This window comes from Macrotis lagotis, chromosome 1 (genome assembly GCF_037893015.1).
Source record: "Macrotis lagotis isolate mMagLag1 chromosome 1, bilby.v1.9.chrom.fasta, whole genome shotgun sequence".
NCBI lineage: Eukaryota > Metazoa > Chordata > Mammalia > Peramelemorphia > Peramelidae > Macrotis > Macrotis lagotis.
The window spans coordinates 122,046,712-122,061,773 of NC_133658.1; the positions used below are offsets into that span (position 1 = coordinate 122,046,712).

The 15,062-nt window shown below is 32.1% G+C and overlaps 1 protein-coding gene across 2 annotated transcripts in view; it reads left to right on the plus strand.

Annotated features, from left to right (window-relative positions):
• AFTPH (aftiphilin) overlaps positions 1-15,062 on the plus strand; it is an 86,770-nt gene that overhangs the window by 53,153 nt on the left and 18,555 nt on the right. Inside the window, exons 6-8 of one of the 2 annotated variants that reach the window (XM_074207236.1) lie at positions 1,138-1,260; positions 10,700-10,760; positions 12,300-12,383. In XM_074207236.1, coding sequence (XP_074063337.1) covers positions 1,138-1,260; positions 10,700-10,760; positions 12,300-12,383 — 268 coding nt within the window. The remainder of the gene's footprint in view (positions 1-1,137; positions 1,261-10,699; positions 10,761-12,299; positions 12,384-15,062) is intronic. The other variant, XM_074207243.1, reaches the window with a different exon arrangement.

Consider the following 15,062-nt stretch of genomic DNA (forward strand, 5'->3'; position numbering starts at 1 on the left):
ATGTATACACATATATACAGCAGGAACATTTTTTTGGTGCTCCCACCTCTCCTTCCTTCTCTCCTTCCCTCTTCTCACTCTCAGATGAGGTCCTGAGACTGAAAAGAAGGCCTAGATTTCTGAATTTCTTTATAGGGTGCCTTAAATACAATAGACCACTCCTCTGAATACTTATTGATTTGACCTCTGGGAGTATTAACCAAATGAGAAAATAAATCATAAATGTTATTTATTTAATAAATGAAAATTGGGTTTTTTTAAGACTTCAGTAACTTTGAAAAACATATGTATATTTGGTAATTTAAAGCCTACTTAAAAAAGATAGTACATGATCACATAAGGCATAAACTTTCTTTTAAATTGTCCCTGGCTGTTAAGTCAAAGGTTTTATTTATAATGCACTTTTGTTTAATAAGGATTAAACATCTAAATGCCACAGTTAAGGAACAAACAGCTTGTGTGGGAAATGGACAATATCTCTTTATTAGTGGTTTAGCATCTTGAAATTTTTGTCATTTTAGAGATAGTTTGAACAGTTATTCTCCTCAATTGCTATTCTTTTGCCTCTTTGTGGTTTTTATTTGATTAGTTCACCCTTGTAAACTTGATTCAAAATAATAAACATTTTGTTGAAAAGTTTTTTTGAAAACATTGGGGAGAATCATTATATCCTAAAAGAACTTTAAAGTATAGAATATGATACTTTGAAAATATTGCATGCTGAATTTCTACAAGCATAAATAGAGTATACCATGAGCCCTCCTACTCCAGACTTGTTTATGTATTCAGGATGCAGTAATTTATTTTATTATACTATATTATACTATTATATCATATTATATCATATTATACTATACTATGTTATACTATTATTATATTTTATTATATATTTTTTGTAGGTAATAACAGAAGGGGAAATTATTAAATGCCTGTGAAATTGATGGTGAAAGTATAAAATAGATCCTATGAGATCAAAGATCTTAAAATTATTTTAAAATATGTGGATATAGTTGCTGAAAGGGATTTCTAGAAACAAATTTATGGATATTCCCTTCTGTAGTTTATTACTTAATCTTGTATTTAGCATCTTCAACCCTTTACATTGTTTTTGCTGATGACTACTATAACTTTTTTTAGGGTATGTTAGAACCCACAAAGGAACCATTGAAACCACTATCTGCTGCAGAGAAAATAGCTTCTATTGGTCAGACTCCCCTTATATCTCCAGAGATGAATGCATGTACATCTGATCAATTACAGGTAAAAAAAAATAATCTTTTTTTTCTCCTTAAATAAATGTAAAAGTTTCTGTCATTTTCTTAAAGCCTTTGATAAAATTTGGAATTTTATGTTGTGTAATTCAGTGATAAACTAAGTTGAGGGGGGGTTTAAAGAAGGATTTAATTGAAAACTAGTGGTTTTTATCCAATGGTTCTTTTTCTGTAGAATCTTTTTAACACAAAAATTCAGTGATCCTAAATCCTGTTATATACTCTTTTTTTTAAATAATGTGTGAAATATTATATTTGTAGGAAGCTTCATAAGTATTAGAAATAGTTCATCCAAGTTGGTATATGTTTCATGGTTATATTTAAAATTCCACGTACATAAGTAATTATTTTTGTACTATTTTTGAATTAAAAACTCTTAAATTTTAGCCTCTTTGGCTAAGCTTGTTTTCCAAACTAAAGCAAAAAGCTTATTAAAATAATCATTTTATATGTGTGAAGTTTCAGAGTTAAATTTAATCTGGCTTCTTTTTTCCTGTTCTTTGCATCAGCACACCTAAATATACTTTCCATATAATACTTTCCATTGGAAGGAAGGAAGCTTTTCTGTTCACATTGGTTTCTTCTTAGTTCCAGATTGACTTAGTATTTTCTTAATTTCTGTTATAGTTTTTAGAAGAATCTAATATGTTCCAGCTTTCACTTCCTGGTTTCCAGACCAGGCCTTTGCCATCTCTTGACTTCATGGGCACTGGGATGTGTGGGTGGGGTTCCCAAGGATGTGAGTGCATGCAGCTCAGGACATCAGTTGCAGAGGAGCCACAGCACAGGAAATGGTGTAAGTGAAACCATTTAGTTATCTTCTGTGCTGGGTTTCTTCTCCCATGCCTCAAAACTTGTAGCAAGGCAAAGGTGGGGCCTGACCCTGCCTTTTTTTTTCCCCCTCCCTAGGATCAGTGCCTCCTTGTGTGTCCCTCTGGCTCTCCACCACCCCAATCTTTTTTCCCTAGGATGAAAATATCCTTTCCACTTATCCTTCCCCACAAAAGTCTTTGTAAGCTTTTCCTTTGTTGAGCCTCTAAATCAACTCCTCAATGCCATTAATTTTCTTTTATTCCCAGTGAGTTAAATTGAAAGATTGCAGCCCAGAAAAGACCCTGGCAGCTGACAAGTCTTTGGAAATGAGACAGTGCAGACACTGGGGGTCTAGAGATTGTCTTGACATAAGGCAGGGTTGTATCAACCCCTCATAGCACAAAGACTGGGGGAAAGGGAAGGGAAGCGAAACTAATTCAGCCTTTGGCAGAATGGGACCTTAGGGGTACAAATCTTCTCATAGCCACTTCTTCCTCCAGCTGACCCTAGAAATGCTTTTTGATTGACTTTATTATTTTATTTCATGATACAAATACTTAATTATCATGAAGCACAATAACTACCATGCATATAATCAAATATCAGGTTAATTTTGTTACATAATTAATTTTTAACCCTGAATTTCAGCTGTATGTAGTGTTTTGTGCTACTTACCAGAGAAAATTGTCCTTTTTTCACTTGGAGCTTTTGCAAAAAATTATTTACACCTTTCTACTATATTAAAATTACATATATATCATATTTCAGCCATTGGCTCATCATCCTCTAAATACAATGTATTGAAAGCCTGGATCACACCTAATCAGAATTTTCTGATTTCTAGCACCTAGCACACAGATAATGAGCAAATATTTATTAAAGATATTTGTCTGCCTTCAAGTTACATAAAATCTTGTTTGTTTATATACATTCAGTCTTTGCACTACTTTATTCAAGTAGTGTGATTAACTGCTTTTGACCTAAAAAGCTAGAAGGAGGGCACATTGATCCCAGCTGGACCTGCATGTGTGACTGTTCATTTCCACCACAGGGAATCTACCCATCATACTGAAAGCATTTTCTCTAGATCTTTTCACATTTCAAGGCTATCATTTGGATCATGCAGCCTCTTTTAATTATACCCATGCTCACTATATGATAAATCTGTCTTTTTTTTCTTGTTATTCATATTTCTGATATGTTTCATGCCATTCCTCTTCTGCATGGTAACATATTGCCACCTACTGATACCTACTATATATCTTTTACATACCATTATTACCCTTTAGGTAACCTGCAACTCTTTCAGACAACTCTTTCAGGCTATCAGTATAGTGATACTGCTAGAACACTATCAGTATAGTGATACTACATTATTGGAAGAATATTGAGATTAAAACATTTAAAGTATCATAGTTTTCCTCAAAGTAGTCTAACATTCTCCCCTTCCATTCAGTTGTGCTCCTGGCTCATTGTCCATGTGTAATGTCTCTTCAAGCTGTATTTGTTGAAGGGTTCTCTCATTGGGTTTTTGTACAAGTGCATATCATCAGCTTTACATTAGACATTCTTTATTCACTTTAATTTTCCTATGTGGAGAATTAGACTGAACCTTTTTTTAGTGGAATGGATAGATTTTTAATAGTTTTAATTTTTTAAATAAGATTAATTTTTAGAATAATTACATCATAGTCATTTCTGTATATAGCATTCCCTATTTTAATTGAACCCTCCTTTGTAACAAAGAAGGGTTAAGCAAACAAATAAATACAGTGACTGAATTAAATATGAATGCAACATTCCTTCCCTGCCTGTAGGTTCCCCCCTTCTCTGCCAAGAAAAAAGTCTGAGTCATTCTCTGTGGCCACAGTTGTTTGTTATAGCAACTCCCAGCTTGGCTTTCTTTAACCTTTAACCTTTCTTTTACATTACTGTAGGCATGGTTCTGCTTATTTCATACAGATCTTACCATGTTTCTCTGAATTCCTCATATTTGTCATTCTTAATGTATAATAATATTACATGAAAGTCATATACATATACACACACACACACACACACAGTTGGTCATTTGACACTCACTTTGTTTCTAGGTCTTTGCTAACACATAAAAAAACTGCTAGTATGAATATTTTGGTATATACTATAACTTTATTTTGGTTACTGTCCTCTTGGTATAGAGATCAACTAGTAGGATCACTAGATCAAAGGCTATGAGCACTGTAGTTACTTTACTCACATAATTCGGAATTATCTTACAGAGCAGTTGGACCAGTTTATAGCTCCTCAAACTCTATCACTAAACCTCTCAATCCACAGCCCATCTCCATTGTGCCATAGTTTGTCTCCTTTGCCATGAATTGGCAAAGGTGTTTTTTTTATTTGCATTTTTTTTGTTATCAGTGATTTGGAGCATATTTTCACATAGTTATTGATAGTTCTTTACATAGCCTTTAACTGCTTATCTAAGCACTTGGGCTGACATACAGACAGTTCCAAAAGTCTTGGCACATACACATACTCTGGAGCAAATAAATCTAATTTATATGAAATAAGTCTCCAGTTTACTTGCCAAATAGGGACTATTTTCTCTAATACTTTTTATTCTTGGTTTTATTAAACCCTGAACTACTAGGTTTTTAAAAATGATTACAATTTATAGTTATTTCTTCTAATTTGTTCTTCAGACACGGTCTATTTATCTGTTTTTTAAACAGTACCAAAGAATTTTGATGATATCTTAACTTTTTTCACTTGGTATTTATTAGTATTATATAGAAAATATATTTATTTATTTTAGATTTATTTTCTTTCCTGTTTTATTGAAGTTAATAATTATCTCAGTCTCTTCACTGATCCTTAAAGTTTTCTAAACCTTTTTTTTATTAGATAGGAATAATTTTTGTCTTCTTACTGTCCATATTTAAACCTTTTTTTTCTCTTGAATTTTTTCCCTTATATAATATTTCTGGGGGCAGCTAGGTGGCACATAGATAGAGCATCAGCCCTGGATTCAGAAGAACCTGAGTTCAAATCCAGCCTCAGACACTGAATAATTATCTAGCTGTGTGGCCTTGGCCAAGCCACTTAACCCCATTCATTGCCTTGCAAAAAAGCTAAAAAATAATAATAAATATAATATTTCTAAAGAAAAACTAATAGGCCAGAAAATATAAATGAAGTAATAGGAGGTAGGAGAAAATCTTATTTTTACCCAAACTATTTTAAATGATTATCGACCTCATTTAGGAAATTTTTTAGTTTTTATTCTTGTCTGCAGCATACCATTTTGAGAGAATCATACAGGAAAAAACCTTTTTCATGTTAGATATAAATCATCAACCTAACACAATATCCAATATTTCACTAGGATCTTACCTACTGGACTTGGAAACAGCTGTAGTTTTTTTCTGTATAACCTTGAATAAGCTATTCAATTTCTTTAAATCTCAGTTTCTTCGACTGTAAATGGACATATTACTTGTTATTATCTACCTCACAGGGTGATTATAAGGAATAAAGAAGATAATATATGAAAATTACAGAGTACTGTATAAATATAAGTCATAAAAGGATTCATAATTCTATGAAATTAATATACATATACTTTATGGCAAAGTTAAGCAGAAATAAATGAAATAAAACTTAGGAATCTACATGGGTAGAAATATTACATAAAGATAGGTAATTTTTCTTAAGCTGACTAATAGTATTTAACAAATGTAAAACTGTGGGTTTTTTAAAAGATTTATTATGTGTATTTATATATACATATATACACATACATACTTATTTATATTTAGTATTATTTGATTATCATAGCTGCTTTTTGCATAGATGAGAGTGTAATCTCAAAAAAATTAAATGGCTTATCCAAAGTCACAGAAGTAGTAAGTATTGAAGCAAGGACAACAAGTTATAAATTATAGTAATACTTTTATGGCTACAAAAGCATTTTACATACATATGATTCTCACAGGCATCCTGTGAAGGGAGGTTTTATAACTAATATTAGAGCTAGAATGATTGAGTACCTTGCCACAGTCACAGAGCTACTTACTAAGTACGTGGCAGAACCAGATATTGTTTTCAGTGCAGGTCTCCAGCCTGATTTTTCAGTGCTTATCTAAACACTTAGGGTTGAAAAAAATTTGGGACTGATATGAATCAAAAAAATGATAAGGGTTATAAAAGTGTTGCTGCTCTACACTTGATATCATCGATTTAAAAGATGTAAAGAAGAAAAATGATTAAAGAATTAGCAAACAATTCCTACAAAGAAAAGCTAAAATGATGTGACTGTTAAAGAGAAATCATACTTCCTAGGTTCACAAAAAACCCATACCTAAACAATTAGACATCATCTTCCTCAATGGGGCCCTTAAAAAAATAAAACAGACTCCACAAGAAATGGTGACTTTTCATGACTGGAGATCTTTAAGATACAGGGTGTGACTATAAAGTAATGAGACTGGTGTTTATGTGCAGGATCAGTCTCATTACTTTATAGTCATGCCTTGTATATGCTCATCCTTCACACTGATGCAGCTGTATTCTAACTGGAGGTGGGAATATGGAATAAATGACCTAGAGATACTCAACATTCATTCAGTATCTGATCTTTGAGGTAATTTCTAATTGTAAGATAAAAGTATTCATCTATTGCTTTCATAATTAAAGTACTATTATTTTCTTTAGTTTTTGAGGCTCTTTTTTAGCACTTGTTCCCTGTGTCCATAGTAAATGCTTCTTAAGCCTTCCTATTCCTTTTTAATCTATACCTGAATTTTTTTTTTTTGTTCTTTGATTTCCTAGTTCATTTTAAGCAATCTGGGTCAAATTTGTTGTTTAGGAAAATAACTATTTTTCAAAAAATCCAAATGTGCTTTGTAAAAACCTTGAGAAAAATTTCCTTTTACTATGTTTCTCTTCTCTTTAAGGACACATAAAACTTAGACATTATTTTTTAAGTCATACAATCTCTTTTGTTAAATACTTTGATATGCAAGTACAGAATTAGTAATTAGTTAATAAGGGACTTTGGGTATTATTGTGGATTATGATCGTTTGTTGGAGTAAGAGTTTTGAACTTCAAACTGGTGTATAAAAAGGTGACTAAGATTTGTAGAAAATAAAAATGTATATAATTCATACTTACTGAGAAATTTAAATATGTATAATCAGAAGTGAATATTATAAACTAAGAATATCAAAGAATTTTAAGGAAAGAACTGCTTTTCCACACACATAACAAGTTATGGGTGTGATATGCAAAAACCAGACCTTCTCATTCATATTTTCATTTCTAACAGTACTAATTAATCAGTGACTTTGAGAGGCAGGGGCGGTATGGTATAGTGAAGAGATTGCTAGATATTGAATCAAGAAGGCATAGGTTCAAATCCTACTTTGGTGTGCCCAAGATCACACTTAAAAGCTGTATGCTCAGTGCAGCTAGGTGGTGTAGTGGATAGAGCACCAGCCCTGGAGTCAGGAGGACCTGAATCCAAATGTGGCCTCAGATACTTAATAATCGCTTAGCTGTGTGACCTTGGGTAAGTCACTTAACCCCATTGCCTTAAATAAAAAATTTTTTTAAATCATTTAAGAACTGTATGCTCCTTGGGATAACTTCTTTGAGCCTCAGGTTTCTCATTTATTAAATGAAGAGGTCGGACTCTTCAGGTCTCTTCAACTCTAAATCTATAATCTTCTGAACCTATAACTTTCAAATTTGACTGAATTAAATCATGTAATTAATTACATGTGCACATTCTGAGATTAAGGATTTTTTCTCATTCAGATTTGAGTAACTTTCTTTATTTCTTCCACTGAGACATTCCACATTGACTTAAATTCTAGATCTCATGGCCCTCTCTTTGACTGTATCTGATAAAAATCAACAACAATTTGTCAGTGATTTTTTTTTCTAAGACATTTTTTTTTGGTGCCTACACCAATTTCAATTGAGAAGGCAATATGTGGATATAAAATATATGGAATAGTTTCTCATGTTTCTTTGTTTTTAAAAAATTGTCATCCTTGTCATTGAGGATAGATAGCACTGTAGTACTATTACCTGCATAGACTTATTATAAATGTGACTCTTGAACATGGTGAAGCCCACATTTCATTACATAGTGAGTAAACAGTCTCCATTGCATCCACTGCTATTAGCAACTATCTTTGCCTTTTAGCTTATATCACATTATTAGCCAAATTCATAGTAAAAATTACAGGTTGTTAGTGATAAAGCCATGGCTGAAATTCATGTCTCTTAATCACCATCCCACAATTACTTTTGCTGTAAACAAATACACCTTTCTTATAATTCCCTCAGAGCATTAACTATGCCATTCTCCTGAAATGTTTATTGTAGTGCTTCCTCCTTTGGTTTACCTATATTTTCTTCAGCAGTTTACTATCAAAGTAGTCATCTTGTTCATGACATTTATGGAGATGTGTTTTTTTTAGTACTTACATCATTCTCTGGATGATGTGGTTTTCCTTATATGCCATGTTTGACTTGTTATATGGTACTAAATATCTACACATTTTAAAAACTAATCTTTAAATTGAATGGAATGAGTGTAAGCCATCTAAATTCTGTGTCCAAATAATAGGAGGTTTGTTGAATGCATTAGTTTTGTTTTTAGATGACCTAAAGACATTGAAAAACTGACAAATGACATAAGACAAGTGGGGTTATAAAAAAATTAAAGAGTTTTCGGTAATAGTGATTTTTTCATTTCAGTTATTGTTGTCTGACTGATATGATCTTTTTAAGCACTGTTGATCGGCAAATATAGTAATAGCATGAACTATCCAGGTAATTGTACAATAATGTAATAACCAGAAACAGATTTGATGTTAGTCAACAAGATTTTTTTAGTAAACAGTAAATTACATGTGAGTGCATAAAAAAGTACATATATATATATATATATATATATATATATATATATATATATATATTTATATTTATATACATACACACACAAATATACATAAATGGGGCTAGTATATCCTGAGATAAATATAAAGATATGTGTGTATAAAAATAAAATCCCCCTGAATGAATGAATCAATCAATAAACCAACAAACAAAACAAAACATTGCAAGAATACAAAAGACTTACAGTGCCAGGTCCCTATCCTATAAGAACTTCATATCTATTCTGTGAGGCAGCCAGGTGACATAATAGATAGAGTGCTAGGACTGGAATCAGGAAGACCTGAGTTCAGATCTAGCCTCAAGTACTCAGTAGCTGTGTGACCTGGTAAGTCATTTAATCTCTGTCTGCCTCAGGCTTATCATCTGTCAAATGAAGGTAATGCTAGCACCCCTGCCCCTTACCCAGGTTGTGGTGATAATCAAATGGTATATTTATAAAGTGCATAGAAGACCTGAAAATATCTAAATGGTACCTATTATTGTTATTTTATTATTAAAACATTTCTAGGAAATTTTCTCTCACCAGGGAGTTTACTATCTCAAGTAAGAATTTGATAAAATTTAGCTCATTCCACCAGTTCGTGTGAATTCAGCTTGTCAGTTTCTTTCAAGAGTTTTTATTCCAGGTATACTCATGTAACATTGATTTTTTTCCAAACATTTTTTTTTCATTTCTGCTTGTATTTTCCCCTGCCATCTTGTTGAGTCGTTTCCACAATTTAGTTAGGAAAGTTTTTAGGAAATAAAGGAGTTTCAGACATTTTAGAGGAATACTTTTATTTCTAAATGTTGTCTTTTATAGACTTCACTTAAAAATATTAGTACTAAAATCTAATCAGTAACTTTTCATAGAATTAGATAATGTTCTAAATTCATAAAGTAGATTTAGCTTCCTTAAAATTATAACTTAGTACTAGATCTGCTGAGGTACCACATTTTTTCAAAAGAAATATTATTGTACAAGTTAGTAATAACTATTTTTCGGTTTCTTTTTCACCCACTAAGAGGGATGATAAAATTATAGGTTAAATAGTCTAAAAAACTTTAGAATCCTGTCTGTAGTTGCATAATTTTATGCCATTGTCTTAAAAAAACTTCATTAAATATCAGAATTCTCTCTGCTAAAGAAAAAAATGTAAATATGAAATTTGAAGTAGAAATTTTTCTTTCAGTCAACTCATTGTATAGATGAAGAAACAAAGGATCATAGAAGATGAATGACTTGCCTGAGGCCATACAGCTAATTACTAATAGAGTAGTAAGAACTAAAACCTTGTTCTCCTGATTCCCAAGATGGTTCCAGCTAAGAAGTTTTTAGTAACTGTATCTTGGACAGTGTTTTCAGGTTTTACAGCATACATTTTTTAGGTATAATTCTTGGGTACTGACTAAATTTAACCTTTAATGAAAAATCAGAAGGTTTTAGCAATTTATTGCCATTTAACAAAAAGTTGAAAGTTGGATTAGAAGATTGTAATTAAAATCAGTCCATAATTATCCATTTAGTAAAATGAAGTTTTATATGATACTCTAATCTTTTTTATGCTGTTTTAATAAAAGAAATTTTATTTTAAATATCTTACATTGCTATAATCTGGATTGACAAGTTTTTATTTTTATTTATTATTATTTTTTTTTTTTTTTTGGTTTCCAACTCTAGGAATCTCTACCACCTGTCCAGTTTGACTGGAGTAGCAGTGGCCTTACTAACCCTTTAGATGGTACGTCTCTCCGTAGAGCCTCTAGCACAAGAGCTAGAGTTAAGAAAGCTACAAAGTTCAGACAAACTTCTCTCTGCTGATTTTTTTTTTTAAAGACATAATTTCTTATTCTTATCTTTGGAAATTCAGGCTTTCCTTCTGATTGGTAGTTCCCCCAGAAAAACAGCCAATTCATGATATAATATCACAATGTATTTAGCAAGAACTAGATTAAATTTTATTTCAATTACTATAACATTAAGAGCCTAGGTAATTCTGATCATCCTTTTAGTAGCTAAATAGTAATTTAACTTGGAAAAAATATTTTCCTGATGAACTTTATGGAGAGGGTTGCTTTTTGGATAAAAAATACAATGAATAAAGGAGTTTCAAAGCAGAATTGTTTAACCAAAAGCAATTTGCAAACTATGCATTTTTTTGGCTCAAAAGTTTTCAGATACATTCATATTTTATAAAACACCAATATTAAGATATAAAACATGATTTGATGGTTTTTTAAATTCAGTTCATTTCAATGTTCAAAATTATTAATAGGTAATGAATGCCAGCAATTCAAATTTTACCAATGAAAAACTGGTATCAATTACAGTTTTTAAAAATGCTGGTAAGGGAAGCGTTCTCCCTATAATTTAGAGGTTGAAAGTAGGTAAGAACATAAAAAGTTAAAGAAGGTTTTCTTTTTCTTAGAAAAACTTAGTTCGCAATAAAAATAATGACTCCTCTTTATGGTTGTTTAAACATTGGCCAAAACTTTTTTATTTTAAACATCCTTTAATGGTCCCTTATGATAGGAGAGTAGTGGTGCAAGGATACTTAGACTATAGCAGATTGGATACCTTAGTGATGAAGGAAAGCCTGGATGGACCTTTTTGCTGTTGTCTAGTGTCTTATTACTTCAGTCAAATCCTCATGCTTCCTTTTAACCAAACAAGTTCTTTAAAAATGTATCTCATTTCTGATTACTGTTTCAGAGTTAAAGGGGAACAGTACAGCTTGAAGTTGAACATAATAGGGTAGGACAATTGTGGCATCCAGAACCACATAGAATATTTTAAACTAAGTCACTGTCTTGGTCTATACCCTGAAACTGATAAAATTGTCAGATTTTACGTCACTAATTAAGAACCAGCATTATTAACTTGAAAGACTGGTTTGGGCATCTACAGTAATGAATTTATGATGAACTGAAATTACAGTATTGTTTCCCTTTAACAGGCAGACTTAACCTGGGTCTTTCTGATATGACTCCCATTTTTTTATTGAAATAAATCTTTTCTTTCCAAAGCTATTAAGTTATTAGTGTTTAATTACTTGCACTGTACATGAGAAAATGTACATTGAGTTAAGTTGTTACTGTCTTTAGATATAACAAACTAATTCTGTAAGCATTGTTTTTATGTTGATTTTTAAATTGTATAATGAGTACTAATTATAACTTGCATGTTCAAGTGTGTGTCTTACCCCTTTTTACACATAACCCCTCCTCCCTTGGCTTACCTTCTGTATGGCTGCCTACCACCACGGTCACTGAATTCCAAGCTAGTGGAGGTTCCACTCTCCTGAACCTTGATTTCTTTGGGCCCGTGGATGACAGTAGCTCTAGCAGCACCACCACCATCCCAGGTCAGCAGAGTGTTAAAACCACAACTATGATCTAACTTGTTACTAATAGCATGATCATGGCATTTGACTTTCCTATAAGCAAGGAAAATAATTTTATCATTCTTCTATGATCTCTAATACTTATTCTTTCATCTGTCTTCATTTTTTGCAGTACCAAGCTACAAGTAACTTAATTTGAAGTCTTTTTAGGGCAAAGTGTACTGTCATAAGACTGAAATAGCATTTATGAATGAAAATTTATTCTTCTTAGTGACTCATTGTATTAAAGATTTCCCCCATTCCATTCATGACAGATGTAAGACTTTGCTGATTTTTAAAGCACATTTTAAAGCATAAGTACAAACACATATGCATCATTTACATTGTAGTGCCTGTTATTACAGTGTTATTGCAAATTGCATTCAGATAATTACATGTACTTTGGTGCTGCTAATGTAGAATTAGGTTCCAAAATATTGGGGCCTGTTGTTTTGTCATATAGTTGACACACAAATCTCTATTATTGTTTTTATGTAGTTATTTTTTAAATGGCAGGTATGCTGTTACCTCTGAAGGAAAGTGTTATCGCAAAATAATAAGACAGTCGTCTATGGGACGTAAAAAGTTAGAAACTATAAAAACTTTGGAAAATGCCTGTAAAAAGGAACGTTTAGTCCTACTTAAATTCAGTCCATTGACCAAAGGACTACTGTATTTTATCATTTTCTAACTAAATAAAAAATGAACATTGTAATGATGTTTTTTATGGTTACATTTTCTTTAAAATAATTTAGTTTGAATTTCTGTTACCTCGACTTGTGTTCTTACTGTCCTACCAACTGATCATAGGGCAGCATTAGTGACCCAGACCTTTGGGTAAAAGGTTATCCTTGACCCTTTTTGATACCCCTCTCCTAGCCACCCCAGGTCTTAGGGATATTTTTAATTTTGTCCTGCTCCACAAGAGATGCTTAACAATTGACATCACCCCCATTCCCAAAGGAAGTTCTAGGAAATAGGGAGAACTTGGAAAAGGCAGCTGATGTATAACCCCATGTTTTTTCTTGCTCCCAAGAGCTGCTCACTCATTCGGGGTACCTTTTTGCTGCCAATTGGTACAATGACCATACCCTGGAATCCAGGTGATTCATTACTGTTTTCATTTGCTTGTAAGATTTTGCAAGCTTATAAAATCCAGCATGGGGTTTGTTTCAAAATGATTTGTCATCCATTTGAATTACTTCTAAATGCATTGTTGCAGTGGACTTGCCAGTATGAATAAGTTAACTACTGAAGGACATCTCATACTTTTAGTTTGATTGATTACCAGGAAAAGCTGCAACAATTTATGCAACTTCCTTGGGATGAAATGAACTTCCTTAGCTTTATTTTCTCACAATTTCATAATATGCTTTAAATGAGCTCACTATTTTTTCATTTGAATTCCTAACAATCTTTTAAAAATTTAATTATAATGCAAACCCATTTAAATATCACAACAGGAGCACAAATAACAGGAATTCATAAAGAGATGCAGAAGTGACAGTAACCTGATAACCCAGTCTAATGTCTGGTGCTGAGATCCAGAAGAACATAGTTGTAGGACAGACTTTTACAAAACAGTCTCATAGCTGTAGTAATGGAAGTGCATTACTTTTTTAACCTATTTTTTTACTTCTTTCAGTTTTCTCATAAATTATGATAACTACTATATGAATTTAATTAATCTAAATTCTGTTTTGACTTATTTTCTTGCTTGTTGGGGTTTTGTTCAAAACTTGTCATTGAGCAACAGTTATAAACACCTTCCTTGGTAGGTCATTCTACCACTTGCTTGCATTTTTTTCTGACTTGTTTCTGGGAAAGTCATTTTGTCTTAGCTTGCAATTATTATTTTGTGTGTAAGACTTATTTAGGAGTTGGCATAGAATTTGGTGGACTAACTTGAATTATACAAACCTCATTAAGGTTCTGTCAAAAGTTCCACAAATTATTCTCCACTTATATCTATATTTGTAGTTCTTTGGTGTTTTGAGAAATAACTTTACTATGTTCTTTAAATATCCACTTTTACTGTTTGACAGTAAAGCAACCAGTGTTACTTTTATTAAACCTGACAAAAACAAGCCAAACTTTCTCTCACACCATTGTGTTGCCAAGCAGAATATAATTCTTCCATAGAACAGCAAGCATGCTGCATTGAACATCTACTTAGATTCCAAAGTAACCTCAGAATTTAACCTTTAAAAAAGAAAATTTTTCTCTTTCCAGCTTGTGTCTTAAATCTATAACTTTTAACATTCTAACTGTAGTCCTAAATAAATACAGAACTTTTTAAGAATAGATCTATAATGTATTTTGAAATAATATGCCATATACCTTAATGGGATTCCAAGAACTAGGGAAAGTAGTTGCATTTTCTATAGCCTTTTTCCCTTATTGGAAGTGGAAGCTGGGGGGGGGGGGGGGGGTTGTTGCCTGTGCTTATTTGGGTTCTGTGAACATCTGAGATCTATTTTTAAAAGTCTGCTGATCTCTATTAAAAAATAGACTTAATACAGTGTGATTCCTGGTTTTCCATTATCTTGTTCAGTAAGAAAGGAGCTTGTTTATAATTTGGGGGATAAAAAATGGATGTCCCATAAATACTGTGGGGAGGCGTTAGGAATGAATAAGAAGGATAAGACATTTTCAAATTTT